The sequence below is a fragment of the Schistocerca cancellata genome, chromosome 8 (assembly GCF_023864275.1).
Source record: "Schistocerca cancellata isolate TAMUIC-IGC-003103 chromosome 8, iqSchCanc2.1, whole genome shotgun sequence".
Lineage (NCBI taxonomy): Eukaryota > Metazoa > Arthropoda > Insecta > Orthoptera > Acrididae > Schistocerca > Schistocerca cancellata.
In genome coordinates this window covers 281,110,505-281,127,127 of record NC_064633.1, presented here as the reverse complement: position 1 = coordinate 281,127,127, position 16,623 = coordinate 281,110,505, and the positions used below count along the sequence as shown (strand labels likewise).

Here is a 16,623-nt window from a genome sequence, read left to right as displayed (position 1 = left end):
CCTTAGCCATTACTCTGATTGCTTTCTTTTGGATCACCATAATTTCATTTATTTTTCTGCTGTTTCCCCAGAGTATTAACCCATACCTTAAAACAGATTGAAAAAAGGCAAAGTACGCTGTCCTTACATACTCAAATGTCACACAACACATCAGTCTCTTCAACAAATACATAACTCTTGACAACCTAACCACTATGTGATCAACATGAGAGTTCCATGTTAGACTGTTGTCAAGTACGATACCTAAAAACTTTGCCTTTTGTTTTTCTATTTTTGTAGTCTTTGATAGACTGAACCACATATTCTGGGTCTTTTCCTTATTTAATAGCAGACCATTGGCATTAAACCATGATGTTGCATTTTCTTTTGCCAATATCATATCACTTACAAGGTTATCAAGTACATGGTTTACAGATAGAAAAGTTGTGTCATCTGCATACATATATGTCTTTACATCTATATTTCCTGGTAAGTCATTTATGTGTACAAGGAAAAGAAGTGGTCCCAATTTAGATCCCTGTGGCACACCGTGATGAACCTCGAGTATGTTTGACAGATGACTTCCTGAACTCACCACCTGCTTCCCTTTATTGAGGTATGATTTGATGAGTTTTAAACTTTTATCACATATTCCATAGTCCTCAAGTTTAGAGAGCAGAAGTGAGTGGTCAACACAGTCAAAAGCTTTGCTCAGATCACATAAGGTTACCTGTGCGTGCGCATGGTCCTCAAATGCTGCTAGAATGTCTCTGACTTAAGAGCTCTATGGCATGTATAACTGACCTTCCTTTTCAGTAACCAAACTGTGATGCACTTAACATACCATTTAGTTCTAGGTACTCATACATCTGCTTATATATTATGCCTTCAAAGACTTTTCCTAGTACTGGAATTAGTGAAATTGGTCTGTAGTTTGCAGGATCTGATTTGACACCCTTCTTAAAGACTGGAGTTACCTTGGGTAGTTTGAGAGGATCAGGAAAAAACCCTTCTATGAGACACAGGTTTATGGAATATGTTCATGGTGCTGCAATGTAATGTATGATTTCTTTCAATAGATTGTTTGACATATTAAAAATATCTGTACTGTATGAATTTTTCATTTCTTGGACTATTTTAAAAACTTCCTGTTGGCATACCTCTTTGAAGTGTTTCAATGATGATCTGGCCCTATTATGATTTAGGTTTGCTCTCTTCAGATAATCTATAAATGTTACATTGGGTTTACTGATCAGCTTTTTGATATCATCATCACAGCTTACAAAATATTTATTGAATGTATCTGCTGGTATTGGGACTGTCTTGTCAAAGTTTCTGACTTCACCTTTAACAGTATTAATTACTGACCAGGCTGTTTTGCATTGGTTTCTACTATTTTTTATGAAATTTGTGTTGTATCTTAGTTTCGACAATTGCAACTCTTTCTTATACAGTTTCTTAGTGATTTTTTCGAGATCCTTAATGTCATTAGAATTGTTTACTTTGGCAAGGCGCTTCAACAGCAGTAGCTTATTTTTTAGATTCTCCAGTTCTTTGGTGTACCAAAATTTACCCTTTCTTATTTTATGGTATTTCTTTTGAACAAGATGGGTTTTTAAAATACCTGTTAAGTAATTGTGGAATGTTTCATAAACTGTTTGGGCACTGGAATCACAGTTTTGAAATAATTTGTCCCAGTTTGTTATGCTCAGCTGGTGTGTTAGTTTTATGAGATTGTGTTTTGTTAATATTAAGGTATTAGCTTTTTGTTAACTTTTGTGCAGCCTTGCTCTCATCCCCTTTTATAAAATGTCTTAACTCTACTGTTAACATGGAGTGGTCTGAGAAAACAAATTCCTTTACCTTGGTGGAGTACATATCATGTGTACAGTTGACAAAAGCATTATCCAAGCACGCTTGTAGTCTTGTTGGTTCTGAATTTACATGATGGAAGTTGTGCTGCCTTAGCATATTCAGTAACTTATTTACACTGGGTTTGTTTCATGTTACATCAAAGCTTGAATTAAAGTCTCCCCCAATTACAGTTACATACTGTTTCCATTTCGTTATGTAGCAGAGTACACTGTCTAAATTATCTAAAAAAGTTTTATCATATGAGTCAGGGGAATGGTAGATACATACTATGATAAGTTTCATTATATCACATATGATCCCGGTAGTTTCAAAGTGTTTCTCTACACATGCCCAACTAAGATCTAGTTCTCTACGCTCTATTTCATTTGAAACATAGATAACAGTACCACCATTACGGTACTGAGATCTGCAAAAACTGTTTCCATATTTATAACCTTCTGGTACATAGTATTGTATTTGTTCTGGTTTAAGCCAATGTTCTGATAGACATAAGAAAGAATACTTATTCTGTGGCAATGACTCCTCCAGAATTTCAACTTTATTTTCAAGACCCTGAATGTTTAAAAATAGGATGTTGTTGTGACTTATCTGTGAGTTAGCAGGCTGGTTTTTCACATTTTTATTTTCTTCTTGGCTTGAAACCATAAAAAATTATCACTGAATGACACAGATGTATTTTTCCTTTGGCACCTCCTTAAGCGTTGCTGTGTTGCTGCTCCAGTCGTTGTTGGTTCTGCTGCTGTTGCTGCTTCTGCTGATAATGATGGTGCTGCTGCTGTTTCACTTATTTCTGGTGTTTGTTGTTCCATAACTGCTGTGCCTTTCTGTGAATTATTAACATTTGGAGTGTTCACTTGCATTAATAAAATTTCACATTTGTCTTGGAGAGGTGTAGCTTCGCTGACAGCAGATTTCACATTGGAGCCTACAGGATACACACACTTCCTGTCTATGAGATGTATGACTTTTCTATCATCACACTGCACATTTGAGATTTTATTTACAAGTTCTAAAATTTTTGTTACTATTACGTTTTTTCCAAGTACATTTAGATGGGAACCATGTGTTGTGTGAAATCTTTTCCCTAAATTGCTGATGTTCACAAATGTTACATTTTCAAACCGCTTGCAAATATTTTGCATCTCTTTATTTGCAGTTTCAATTTCTTTATTTACACAGGACCATTCTATCAAGTCGTAAAGGTGTGGCACTGAAAACAAAATAACATTTGTTCCTCTCAGCTCATACAGTTTTCTTTTTAGTGAGATTAAGAGATCGTTTTTTTCGTTCCTAGCTATATCATTTGATCCCGCCAGGAAGATGGAAAAGTCCTTTTTGCTCAATGAGGAAATTTTTTCTTGACTCATTGACATAGCAGCACTGAATTTTGCTCCTGGTTTTATTGTACAGTTAAAACTAAAATTCTGTCTACTTGTACGCCAAAATTCAGCGGCTGTATTTCGTCCTTGGCTGTCGGCATACAGTTCAATTTTACCGGTACTTGCTGTTCTGAGATTACCCGTTTTCTGCCTATCTTTGCAGTAAGCGAAGTTTTGTTTGGCACTATTTATTATGTCTTTTTTGCTAACACATGTCGATATTGTCTCAGTAGAGCAGCTTAGAGGTGGAAGATTTTTCGTGAGCACTTTCGCATATGATCTTTTACTTAACTGCTGCTGAAATATTATCTTATTCACAAAGTCGTTTGGTTTTCCACATGGTACACTCGCACTGTTAACTTCACTTTCACAATCCGTAGTCGAAAGAGCTTGAAAGTAATTTTCGTTCACTATATTTATGTTTCTTTTGCCGTTTTCTGTATCTTGTATTATCTGTTTGCATCTTTTGTACTTCACTTCCGTCCAATTCTCCAACATATTCGTATTTTCATGGCGCGAGTTTTTCATGTTCCGTTCACTTTTTTCTTCTTTAAATTTCTTGATATCCATCTTCAAGGAACTGATAATAAATTGTAAACTAGACACCCGTTTGCTGAGCTTTGTAATTTCATCCTTACAACTGTCACAATTTTTCTTTTTCACGGCAAAATTCACACTTTTTCTCGTACATGCACAACGAATTTTTACATTAGCCTCTTGCAATAATCTCCTCATTGATTTTATTGGCCTCCACATCATGAAGTCTGAAATGTCATGAAGCTTCCATTCCACTAAAATTATGGGCCTATCAGTTCATGGTGAATCTTGAACTGAACCTGTTGTCTGTAATTTGCTATTTAAATCACATAGAGGGTTACAATGTGGACACCTCAAAGCAGGAAAAGACACTCTATATTTCCACCTCACATGCTCTGCAAAGTTTCCTCCTGCCTCTGTAAAGTTTCCTTCTGCACGGAAAACCTCTTCCACTAAAAACACTCTCTCTGCAAGAGTAAGCATTCTCACTGCATTCAGCTTACACAAGAACTGAACAACACAACTAACAGCTGCAATGCACATGCAACAGAACTAACTACTGCCATCCTACCACTGCAGAGCCATGGAACACATGCAGGCAAGACTTGAATGTTCTGGCAACCTTATGTGCTCCACAAGGTGAGAGACACTAGGCTCACAATTACAGAGAGACTTTGTGGACGCATGGTATAAAATTAGTACAACTGAATGGAGCACTAATAAAACTGTTCATCAATTTTTTTTAAATTTTGCTCTGATTTGTTTATATCATCAAAAAACTCTTTCAGACACTGTAGTAAATAAGTAAAACAGAAAATGAAATAAAACAGAGCAAAAGATAAGAAAATAAACCCAAAACGAAAAGTGCTATTGATACAATAGAAATATGTATTGACTAACTGAAAATTTGTGAACAGTATCAAAGGAAAAGAGTGGATTAATTTGAAAATGTTGATGCATACTATAAAAAGACAAAGCATTATAAAAGACTGTCTTGATCTTTATACACTGCTTGCAAATTCAGAGGTGCTGATTACATTTAGCATACTGCAGGCATAGTTTCTAGTTTCATTTGATTACATTTTGCATACTGCAGACATAGTTTCTAGTTTCATTTGTATGGGACAGTGACTCGCATATGCCATAAATTGTGTGTACACATATCAGTCAATAGATGTCCATTCTTTAATTAAGCTATCTGAATCGTCTTATGAAAATTACAGATATTATTGCTCATCGTCTCCAAGTAGCTAAAACATTTGGAGCTGATTTCACTCTTCAAGTCTCACAGAATGATATTGTGGAACAACAGGTTGAAAAGATACATTCCATGCTAAATGAAGCACCTGACATAAGCATCGATTGCTGTGGGCTCGAAGAAACTGTTAAGTTATGTTTGCAGGTATGTCCAACAATCACTTCACTACTTTGCATGAGAAGTAATTTATGTATTAATATCACAGATAAATGTCTACATTTACATATTACTTCATTCCAATAGAGATATAAATCAGTGTGATAAAACACTAAACATGCATTATAATGATTGCTCTAATAAACAGGCAACTCGTTCTGGAGGCAAACTGGTTGTTGTTGGCTTAGCTGGACGTGAAATGACCCTTGAACTTGGGAAAGGCATATTCCGTGAAGTTGATGTTCGTGGTGTTTTTCGTTTCTGCAATGTGTAAGTATCCCAGTAAATGGAGATTCTAACATAAATAATATCATCTGATTGTTTTTGATAGTAATTAATATAAGCATTTAAACTTATTAAAATATAGAATGGCTGGCAGTACTTATGTCCAGTAAGTGACAGTCCAGCACAGTTGCTAAACACACCTTGAAGAATGGGGGGGGAAGGAGGAGTAGTGGGGGTTTGGGGGGGGGGGGGGGACGTAGAGGGATTGATTGGAAGAGCTGGGAATGAGAAAAGTCACTCAGTCCCAAAAGTTCATCCTGAAGTCTTGTCTCACTGATCTACCTGTCATCCCCAACCTTCCTGAAGATAAAAACTGACCAGCCAGTCTACCTCTTTTACAGTTTTTGCAATTAATACAATATATACATTTAGTTAAAGATAAATTCAATCTATAAAAAATCATTCATTTCTGCTCGTAATATGTAACAGATAAAAAAGGGATAATTAAGTATATACACATGCAGCTAGAATAACCAAAAATTTTTGAATTAAATAGATAATTATGCATCTACATCAAATAAAGATATGAAAAGCCCTACTTACCAGGTGACTGCTGTTAATAGACAGCATCATAGATGATCATGACTAACAACATTTTGGAACACAGGAGTTCTTAATTTACAAAAGGGATCTCTTAAAGGGTGACAGAGTTGCTCTAGTTCCTGATCTGTATTCACTAGCCATCAGCAGTAGCAGTATATAGGTTATATAGAGAATTTACTTTAGTCAATTCCTTACATCCTTCAGTGTAGAAGTGGAATGTAACTGTTTACTGTTCTGTATTGAGTAGCAGTTATTAACTTTTTAAGCTACTTGCATATCTTATGACCTTTAGCACCACTGTCTTTGAAGTATAGTTTCACATTACCATAAATACCACTGTCACCTGATTCAGTTTAGAATTTGTGACTGCTGAAGTTATTCAGTAGAGCTCTAGTCGCTGACCAGTGAGCAGTAGCCGTCAGTCTATTCTGTTTCTTAGTCAGTCTCTTACAGTTTTGATTAGTAGATTTACGCATGATATTCTATAGTTAGGCATAGTAGGAAATGTAATTGGACTGTGTTTATCAAGTGTGGACACAAGGGGAATTGGTAGCTGTTTTGAAACACTAGAAGCTGAGTTGACCACAGTTGGCAAGCTGCCCTGGGCTGCAAGGACATTGGGGCAAAATAAACCCAATGTCAACATTTCTTCTGATGCACATGATCTGACCTGTTCATCCTCACCAAGAGTGAGCAATGGATAGTGGTAGGGTCACATATCTCTTCATGGAAGCTGAATCTTTGTATCATTCACAAATCATCCCATTATGCCTTAGCAACAATCATGATGTGCTGGGTAATGTTGACAGCACATCTGAGATACAACAAGATGACTCTTCTATAGGATCACTGGCTAATCTTCTTGCCAAGTCTAGCTGAGAACTGAGGGTGGGTATGTTCTCTTTCACTTTGCAGTAGTGGTGCTGTTTTGATACTTTCCAGCAGATTAAAACTGTGTATCAGATTGGGACTCAGACCTAGGGCCTTACCTTTCATGGACAATGATCCTATCACTTGAGGTATCCAGGCTCAAATCACAATCCATTCTCACAAATTTACCTCTGCCAGTACCTACCTCCACTTCAAACATTACAGAGGCTCTCCTGTATACCTTGTAGGCCTAGAACTCTGGGAAGAAAGTATATTGAATTTTATGAAGAACAGATTAGCTCACCTACAGGATTGTTTCCAGAATGAATCTTTCACCCTACAGAGGAGTGTGCAGTGTTGTGAAACTATCTCACATACTGGGTACCAAATCAGGATTATAATCCGCAATCTCAACCCCTGGGCAAAACTCTACCTTCCAAACTATTGCGACATATGGTGTAATTGTGCATGTGTTGTGTTGTACAAGTTCAGAAAGATTACAATAAAATTAGTTAGTTATTATTAATGTAACATGAGGTTTTATTTAATCACTGCTTTTCCTGGCTAGTGAACGTTATTTTGTTAAAGAAATCTCCACCTGGGAACGTGTAGCAATGTTGTCTGTGAAGCAATGTAAATGTCACTAAGTTCATTCACAAAAGTAATCATTTATAACCAACAAACAAGCTAATCTGAACTAAACAAGATTAATGATTTTTAGTAATTTCAGTGCCACTATTTAAAAGGCTCTTTGCTAGTTGCAGATTGTTTATCAAAATTAATGCTACTGTTATCTTGATGTGGCAACACTTTACTTTAAATAAAATGAACAGTTTTGTCACACAATACCACACATACATGATACTAATGTATTTTCCTGTCAAATTATTTCATAAAAGTTGTTACGAAATACATACAACAGCAGAGAAGCATTTATATCATTACAATGCAGTTTACATTCATAGACGTTCAATGTATTCAAAGTTTAACTGGAATTTATTACTTTGGAGTGGGTCCTCCGCCACTAGTACACATATGATTGCAATTATAACCAACAACATTTAAGTCTGCATAGAAAATCAATTTAAAACTGCAGCTGCAATCTTTCACTAAGAAGGCGGCTAACATAAGACAATCACTTATCAATTCTGCTTCAGGCTGTGTTTTAGTCATAATAAATAACATATATTAAATATTTTCCCACCTCCACTACACATGTTAACATTTGAAAATATTTCTCTATGTTAAAAGACACAATATTCACCATTTACCAATAAACTGCACTGTAGATCAATAATGCTAATGGCTGCACTCTTTGGTAGCTGGGCAGAAAACTTAACGTTTACATTGGAAAAGAATTACAATGAAATTAAACTCCAAACGAAGAAGATTCATTCAGTAACACATAAACCATATTTTCAAACATCGGTTAGCAACATAACAATATCTTACTACAGTTTTTTATAGACCTCTGTGTTATGAGACATCAATCAGATCTTATGAGTACAATAGTTTGAACAAGAAGAAGAAGAAGAAGAAGAAGAAGAGGAAGAAGAAGGATTTTTCTACAAAATCATATATAACAAAAGATTAAGATTTTCATAATCTTTTTACATGAGTATTGTCTGAGATACAATTTTTTACAAGATATTAAATTATGCCATTGACAATAATTATCTATTTTTTTATTAACAATGAAGTTCTTTTTATTAGTATTACGAGAATAGGATCAAAGTTCAGTCACATTCCACATAGAGTGCTGTTGTGAATATTATTTTCAATAAAATATAGGCATGGATATTACACTATCCAGGAATAACTCACCAACCACACTCACAGTTTTACTTCAGCCAATGCCTCTCCTACATAATGGAAGTAGATCATGAGTTGAGCATGCATAGCACAGGCACTACCTCCAGATGTGAGTCCCAGTGCATTATGTAAGTAATCAAGTCACTGAGAGAAGTAGTTGACTGGGGAAGAAGGTCGTGTCACTCACTATGTTCTCTGAGAGGTCTTGCCCAAGATGTGAAAGAGATTTCCTGGCAGTTATTGAAAGTTACGGATGTAGCTAGCTGCAAATCACAGTTCACATCAGTACAAATGGCACCTTCCACTGTGGCTGCTTTAGATGTCTGAACTGGTGAAGAAATTTCTCACAATTAGTCTCAATTAATAAAGTTTATAAAGCAGCATTTCATAAGAGAATATCATCGCTTTCATATTATAACTGATGCAAAGTATGCAGCGCATGCCAGGAAAGTTCTCTGGAGGCATGAATATTACATGTTTCATATTCAACTGGCATTTGGAGTTACATCTCATAGCGTTGATGGGAGCACATCACGATCCAAGTAATATATTTACAACCACTTTAAATATTGTAGGCCAATCGTATTATATGAGTGATTTAATATGTATTGGAGGCTGGCTGACATGGCACAAATAAAAAAAAAAAACAAGAAACACATATGAGTCACTTGTTTACCCATTTGTAGAATCTTAGAACACATTCTTAGCTCAAACATAATGAGGTATCTTGAACAGAATGGCCAGCATGGCTTCCAAAAACATTGACCATGTGAAACCCAACTCACACTTTTCTTATGAAATATACTGAAAACTCTGGAACAAGCCAGTCAAGTACGCAGTATTTCTTATTTTATTAAAAGCATTTTACTCAGTAAAACACCTACACTTACTGTCAAAAGTATGTAAATACAGGGTACCAAGTGAAATATGTAACTGGGTTGAGGACTTTTTGGAAGGGAGAATGCAGCACAGATGGAGAGTCATCATTGGATGTGAAGTAGCTTCAGGTGTGCCCCCAGGGAAGTGTGATGGGACCCTTGCTGTTCATGTTGTGTATTAATGACCTTGCAGACAATGTGCTGGAGATGATGCAGTTATCTATAATAAAATACTATCTGAAAGTAGCTGCGTAAATCATCAGTCAGATATGATTAGATTAGTTTTACTTACATTCCAATTGATCCGTAGTGAGGAGGTCCTCCAGGATGTAGAACATGTCAGAAAAACAACAATACATGACAAATATTTACATCTAAAACAAATAACCTAATGTACCATTCCACAGGTCCCAAGTGGAATGATCGTCATTTTTTAATGAACACTATATGAAAGAGTCATTTTACAAATACTAATGCATTAAAAAAGATGCTGTGACTTACCAAACGAGAATGGTAGATAGACACAATAAAAAACACACAAGCACACACACAAATTTCAAGCTTTCACAACCCACGGTTGCTTCATCAGGAAAGAGGGAAGGAGAGGAAAAGATGAAAGGATGTGGGTTTTAAGGGTGAGGGTAAGGAGTCATTAGAATCCCGGGATTATTTTCACTTTAGCCTCATGTTACACTTCCCACCTTCTAATATCATGTCACCCTCACAACATCCCCACAATGACCCCATTAAGTTTTATTTACATTCCCTCCGCAAACATGCCTTTGCCCTAGTCAGATTATGCTCCCATATTTTATTCACTCAGGCTTGTCTGACATTTGATATTACCCCCAAAGGCCTCACACTTAAAGTTCCCATCTCTGGCTGTAACCCTTCTTTCCATCAGTCCCTATACCTGCCTAATCCTTCACCTACACATCATCTCAACCAATGAACACACCCGTCAACTCCTATCCCTAATCAAAATCCTCAATCTTTCCTCTTCCACATGCACACCAGCTGTTCAGAGCATCCTCCTACAGGCCAACCGCAAATTAGAACAGCATGCTACCCTCCACCTCAAAAAACTATCCAATCTACTGGTTTCCCACCTCCAGAAAGGCAACTCACTCACCCTCCACAACCTTTCCAACAAACCTCAACCTCCTCTCCTTGCACACACACCCAGTCTCTCCCATCTACTCAATCTCCCACTTCCAGCTCTACTCCCCTCAAAATCTCAAAATTCTAGTCGACACAATCTGGAACCACAACACCCCAATTCAGTAGTTAACCTTTCCTCCAAACCTCTCTCCCAATCCGAAACCTCTGTCCTATCCAAAGGCCTCGCCTTCAGCCCCACTCCGAGATTCAACCAAACAGCCCTCGTCAAAGATTTACTGTCCTACACTCGTAGTCTCTGCTGGAAATATCACTTTGCCATGAAGAAAAATAATCCTAATCCTACTCCTAATGATCCAACTCCCCAAGACACTATCCAAATTGAACCCTGCCTGGAACAGTTCCGTCCTCCATCACAGTGGGACCCACCTCCTCTTCCTCAAAATCATCCTCTCCAAACCTTCCAGAAATTTCTCACTTCCAGCCTTGCCTCTAATTCTTTCTTGAAAAACCTTAATCCTACTCCCAACATCACCACAGCTGAAGCCCAGGCTACCTGTGATCTGAAAGCTGACAGATCCATCGTCATTCTTCCGGCTGACAAGGGTTCCACAACCGTGGTACTTGATTGTGGCTGAGGGACTGCGTCAGCTTTCAGACAACACTACATACAAAGTTTGCCAAGGTATTCCCATTCCTGATGTCCAGGCGGAGCTTCAAGGAATCCTCAGAACCTTAGGCCCCCTACAAAACCTTTCACCTGACTCCATCAACCTCCTGACCCCACCGACACCCCGCACAGCTAACTCCTACCTACTTCCTAAAATTCACAAACCCAAACAACCCGGCTGCCCCATTGTAGCTGGTTACCAAGCCACCACAGAATGTATCCATGCCTACGTAGATCAACACCTTCAACCCATTACATGCAGTCTCCCATCCTTCATCAAAGACACCAACCACTTTCTTGAACGCCTGGAATCCTTACCCAATCTGTTACCCCCAGAAAGCATCCTTGTAACCATTGATGCCACTTCCCTATATACAAATGTCCCGCACTGCCAGGGCCTCGCTGCGATGGAGCACTTCCTTTCACACCGATCACCTGCCACCCTACCTAAAACCTCTTTCCTCATTACCTTAGCCAGCTTCATCCTAACTCACAACTTCTTCACTTTTGAAGGCCAGACATACCAACAATTAAAGGGAACAGCCATGGGTACCAGGATGGCCCCCTCATACGCCAACCTATTTATGGGTCTCTTAGAGAAAGCCTTCTTGGTTACCCAGGCCTGCCAACCCAAAGTTTGGTACAGATTTATTGATGACATCATGATCTGGACTCACAGTGAAGAAGAACTCCAGAATTTCCTCTCCAACCTCAACTCCTTTGGTTCCATCAGATTCACCTGGTCCTACTCCAAATCCCACGCCACTTTCCTTAACGTTGACCTCCAACTGTCCAATGGTCAGCTTCACACATCCGTCCACATCAAACCCACCAACAAGCAACAGTACGTCCATTATGACAGCTGCCACCCATTCCATATCAAACGATCCCTTCCCTACAGCCTAGGTCTTCATGGCAAATGAATCTACTCCAGTCCCGAATCCCTGAACCATTACACCAACAAACTGAAAACAGCTTTCGCATCCCGCAACTACCCTCCCAACCTGGTACAGAAGCAAATAACCAGAGCCACTTCCTCATCCCCTCAAACCCAGAACCTCCCACAGAAGAACCCCAAAAGTGCCCCACTTGTGACAGGATACTCTCCGGGACTGGATCAGACTCTGAATGTGGCTCTCCAGCAGGGATACAACTTCCTCAAATCCTGCCCTGAAATGAGATCCATCCTTCATGAAATCCTCCCCACTCCACCAAGAGTGTCTTTCCACCATCCACCTAACCTTCGTAGCCTCTTGGTCCATCCCTATGAAATCCCCAAACCACCTTCCCTACACTCTGGCTCCTACCCTTGTAACTGCCCCCGGTGTAAAACCTGTCCCATGCACCCTCCCACCACCACCTACTCCAGTCCTGTAACCCAGAAGGTGTACACGATCAAAGGCAGAGCCACGTGTGAAAGCACCCATGTGATTTACCATCTGACCTGCCTACACTGTGAAGCTTTCTATGTGGGAATGACCAGCAACAAACTGTCCATTCGCATGAACGGACACAGGCAGACAGTGTTTGCTGGTAATGAGGATCACCCTGTGGCTACAAATGGCTTGGTGCATGGCCAGCACATCTTGGCACAGTGTTACACTGTCCGGGTTATCTGGATACTTCCCACTAACACCAACCTATCAGAACTCCAGAGATGGGAACTTACCCACCAGGCCTCAACCTCCACTAATTTCAAGTTGCCGCTCCTCGTACATCACTTGTCATTCTACAACATCTTTGCCTCTGTACTTCCGCCTCGACTGACATCTCTGCCCAAACTCTTTGCCTTTACACATGTTTGCTTGTCTCTGTATATGTAGGGATGGATAAGTGTATACCAGTCCCTTTTTCCCCCTAAGGTAAGTCTTTCCACTCCCGGGATTGGAATGATTCCTTACCCTCTCCCTTAAAACCCACATCCTTTCATCTTTCCCTCTCCTTCCCTCTTTCCTGATGAAGCAACCGTGGGATGCGAAAGCTTGAATTTTGCATGTGTGTTTGTGTTTGTTAGTGTCTCTATCAACATACCAACGCTTTTGTTTGGTAAGTTACATCATCTTTGTTTTTAGATATATTTTTCCCACGTGGAATGTTTCCCTCTATTATATTCATACTATTTTATTTTTCAATTTAAGACCTCTAGTGTGATACCATATAATATGTAGGTCCGAAATACATAATGGGCAGGCTTCTATCAACAATCATGGTTTAGTGAAAATTCAATTTCCCTTGAGTGGCCACTTTATGCCACCTTTCACTACTCCGCAACAACATGTTAGACACCAACAGTGACAGCATTTTTATTGCTATAAAGAACTCAATAGAATCTAGTGGGGTTACTACAGGTTCCGACTGCCCAGGGACAGGGAGGGTTACATATGAGATTGTTCTCAACAAATTTCTTAAAATTATTTCAAGTAGTTAACCAGAGAACTATTACAAGATGGTAAATTAACAGACCCAAAGCTTTTTAATCAATTAACATAGCAGAGTCAATCAGTGACCATAAGGCTGTGCTATTGTCAATGACAACACCAGAAGTCTTAAAATGAATATTAAGAAAGCTAAACAAATATTTTTGTTTGGGAAGAGAGAGACAGGAAGCAAGCTGCAAAGTCTCTGAGTAGTCCACGTCAAACATTCAGCTCTTGGTATGAAACCCCAAGTAAAATTTAAAAGCATTGTGCAATATGCATCAGACACATATGTGCCAAGCACTGTTGTCAGGAATGGAAAACCCACCATGCTTCAACAACTGTGTTAGAATGTTGCCACGAAAATAAAGACATTTTCATCACAGATCTAAGCAAAGTGTAAGACTTGCTGATTTGACAAACAAATGCTGAACACAACCAAAATGAGCACAACCAAGAGCAATGTGAGAAGAATTCAGTTAACCTAAAATTAAAACTTTGCCAAACAATCTGACCAAAATTGCTAAGTAGGGTTGGTTTTACATGAAGTAAGAAAGTGATCTGGAGTCATCTATTCTAGTTGTCATCAAACTTTTCTGCTCAAGGGGCAATACTGATGTTGCGGGTTGGCACCTTGGATTGTGTATGTATCAATCTTATTATTAACTGATAACCTACTAAATTAGTATGTTATGAGCTGCAACAGACTAGCTGTAGTAAGGGTATTATATGTTGGCTCCAGCCCCCCCCCCCTTCCCCCCCAGTACTGATCATGAAGTCACCACCATTCGGAATGCTTTGTGTCAACTGTGCTCTGTTTCAGATTGCTACCACCCTCAGTGATGCCGTAGTTGTGACACTACAATGCATGACAAAAGTGCTGTTAAGTTGTCTGTGTGGGTGGATGATTAATTTATTAATAACAGTAGTTGCACTTATAATTAAATGCAATATGAGACATGAACCAAATGTTTTGAATGTCCTTTTTCTTCTACCCACTGCACTGTATTACAACAGCCTTAATTTAATTACGTATTCCTTGTTACAAATATGTACCATGTTTGAAGATGATCATTCATTTGTGAATCCGTTACTTCTGCTTCAAATGTATACCATAGCTGCTGATTGGTACAAATCACACACACCCATGAGTTGTCAGTACTGGAAGACAAACAATCGAACATTCCCCACTCTCACATCTTTTAATCCACAAGGACCATGCTACTTAGCCCTATGCCCCTGAGCTAAATGGCCAGATATACTTGCTTCATGGACAAATTCACCAATATCAATTAAAATTAAGCATATCTTAAAATATTATCATCTCCTAAGAGGCTCTTAACTTTAACTGACTTTTAGGATTTAGCTGTAGTTGCTAGATGCATATGATTATAAAACATGCCCAAGGACCATTGGCCACAGTTTTACAGCTACTGATCTATTCAGCTGCTCTGTGACCATATTGGTGCAAAAGGAGAATGTGACAGACAAAATGCCACAATATTAAATTTGGTTTTCCAGAATTATGGATGATTTATAAAACAGTTCATCCTTTCAATCATTGCACAAATGTTGAAATGGTGGATGTTGCGATGAGTGCCTGTACGATAAATATTAACTAAAATTGCCCAAGAGACAAAAATACATCAATTTACAGTAGAGCATCAGCTCATTCCCAGTTACTGGATTCATAATGGGTACCAATGAATTAGAAAGAAATGCACATGATTCCCACTTTCAAGAAGGGTCATCAGGCAAATGCACATAATTATAAGCTTATGCTGACAATGGCAAGTTGTTGTAGAACTGTGGAACACATTTGCATACAGTTCCACAATGCCTTCATATCGAGGTTCCAGAAAAACATATGGCCTTGTTTAAATTCAGCCAGCTAAGTATATTTATCTGTCAAAATGATGATACATTGATGATACATCATAGAAACAAATAATTTTGTATGCCTTGGTGTTACACCCCCCCCCCCCCCCCCCCCCCCCCACACACACACAATACAAATGCTTTAGAAAGCTCTATAAATTGTCAGTGAAGTCGTGGCTTAAGTTACATTTTTGTGCAAAATGTACCAACATAACAAAAGCCAACTTTGTTGATATTAACATGACCTCTGTGTAGTGCTGATCATAATGAGGAATTTTTTTCCTTCTTTTGTCATGTCTATTGCTGATGGGGGTTTTATCGTGTCACTGACTGTCATTACATTCACTAAATTCAATTAAGTTAGTGAAATAAGCTCCTTACTAATAAGTTCTTGTATGCAATTTTTCAGCTATCCTGCATCACTGTCACTGATTGCCTCACAAAAAGTGGATCTCAAGAGTTTAATTACACATAACTTCCATTTAAAGGACACAGAGAAGGCAATCCAGACTGCTATATCAAAAGAAGGGAATCCTATTAAAATAATGCTTCACTGCAATTAATCTATACACCCTTCAAAAGTTGCCTCCTCACGAATATATAACCACTTGTGTTATTGTACTATTGTACTATATCTTGCTATTTTACATTCAAAACTTGGGAAAATTATTGTATGATAAGTAAAGATAAACTATGTTATTTTTCTTCACTAGAAGTGTAACACATTTATTGCATTGACAGAATAAATTGTTGAATAATCATCAATTCTATTATGTAAATGAAATTACCTTTTGTGAGTAATGCTTTTTGCTGATTTACACCCATAATATGAAGTTGACAGTATTATGAAAAGGACAGTTGCTACTCATCATGTAGAGGAAATGCTGAGTCGCAGATAGGCAGAACAAAAAGACTGTCAAACAAAGTTTCCTTACTTCTAGCCAGAACACAGTCCCAAATATTGTTG

The 16,623-nt window shown here is 38.3% G+C and overlaps 1 protein-coding gene across 1 annotated transcript in view; it reads left to right on the top strand.

The window, feature by feature from the left end:
* Positions 1-16,387, top strand: part of LOC126095735 (sorbitol dehydrogenase-like) — a 121,643-nt gene extending 105,256 nt beyond the window's left edge. Inside the window, exons 6-8 of the mRNA XM_049910503.1 lie at positions 4,994-5,172; positions 5,333-5,454; positions 16,066-16,387. Of these exons, the coding sequence (XP_049766460.1) occupies positions 4,994-5,172; positions 5,333-5,454; positions 16,066-16,219 (455 nt within the window). The 3' untranslated portion in view covers positions 16,220-16,387. The remainder of the gene's footprint in view (positions 1-4,993; positions 5,173-5,332; positions 5,455-16,065) is intronic.
* The last annotated feature ends 236 nt before the right edge of the window (positions 16,388-16,623 follow it).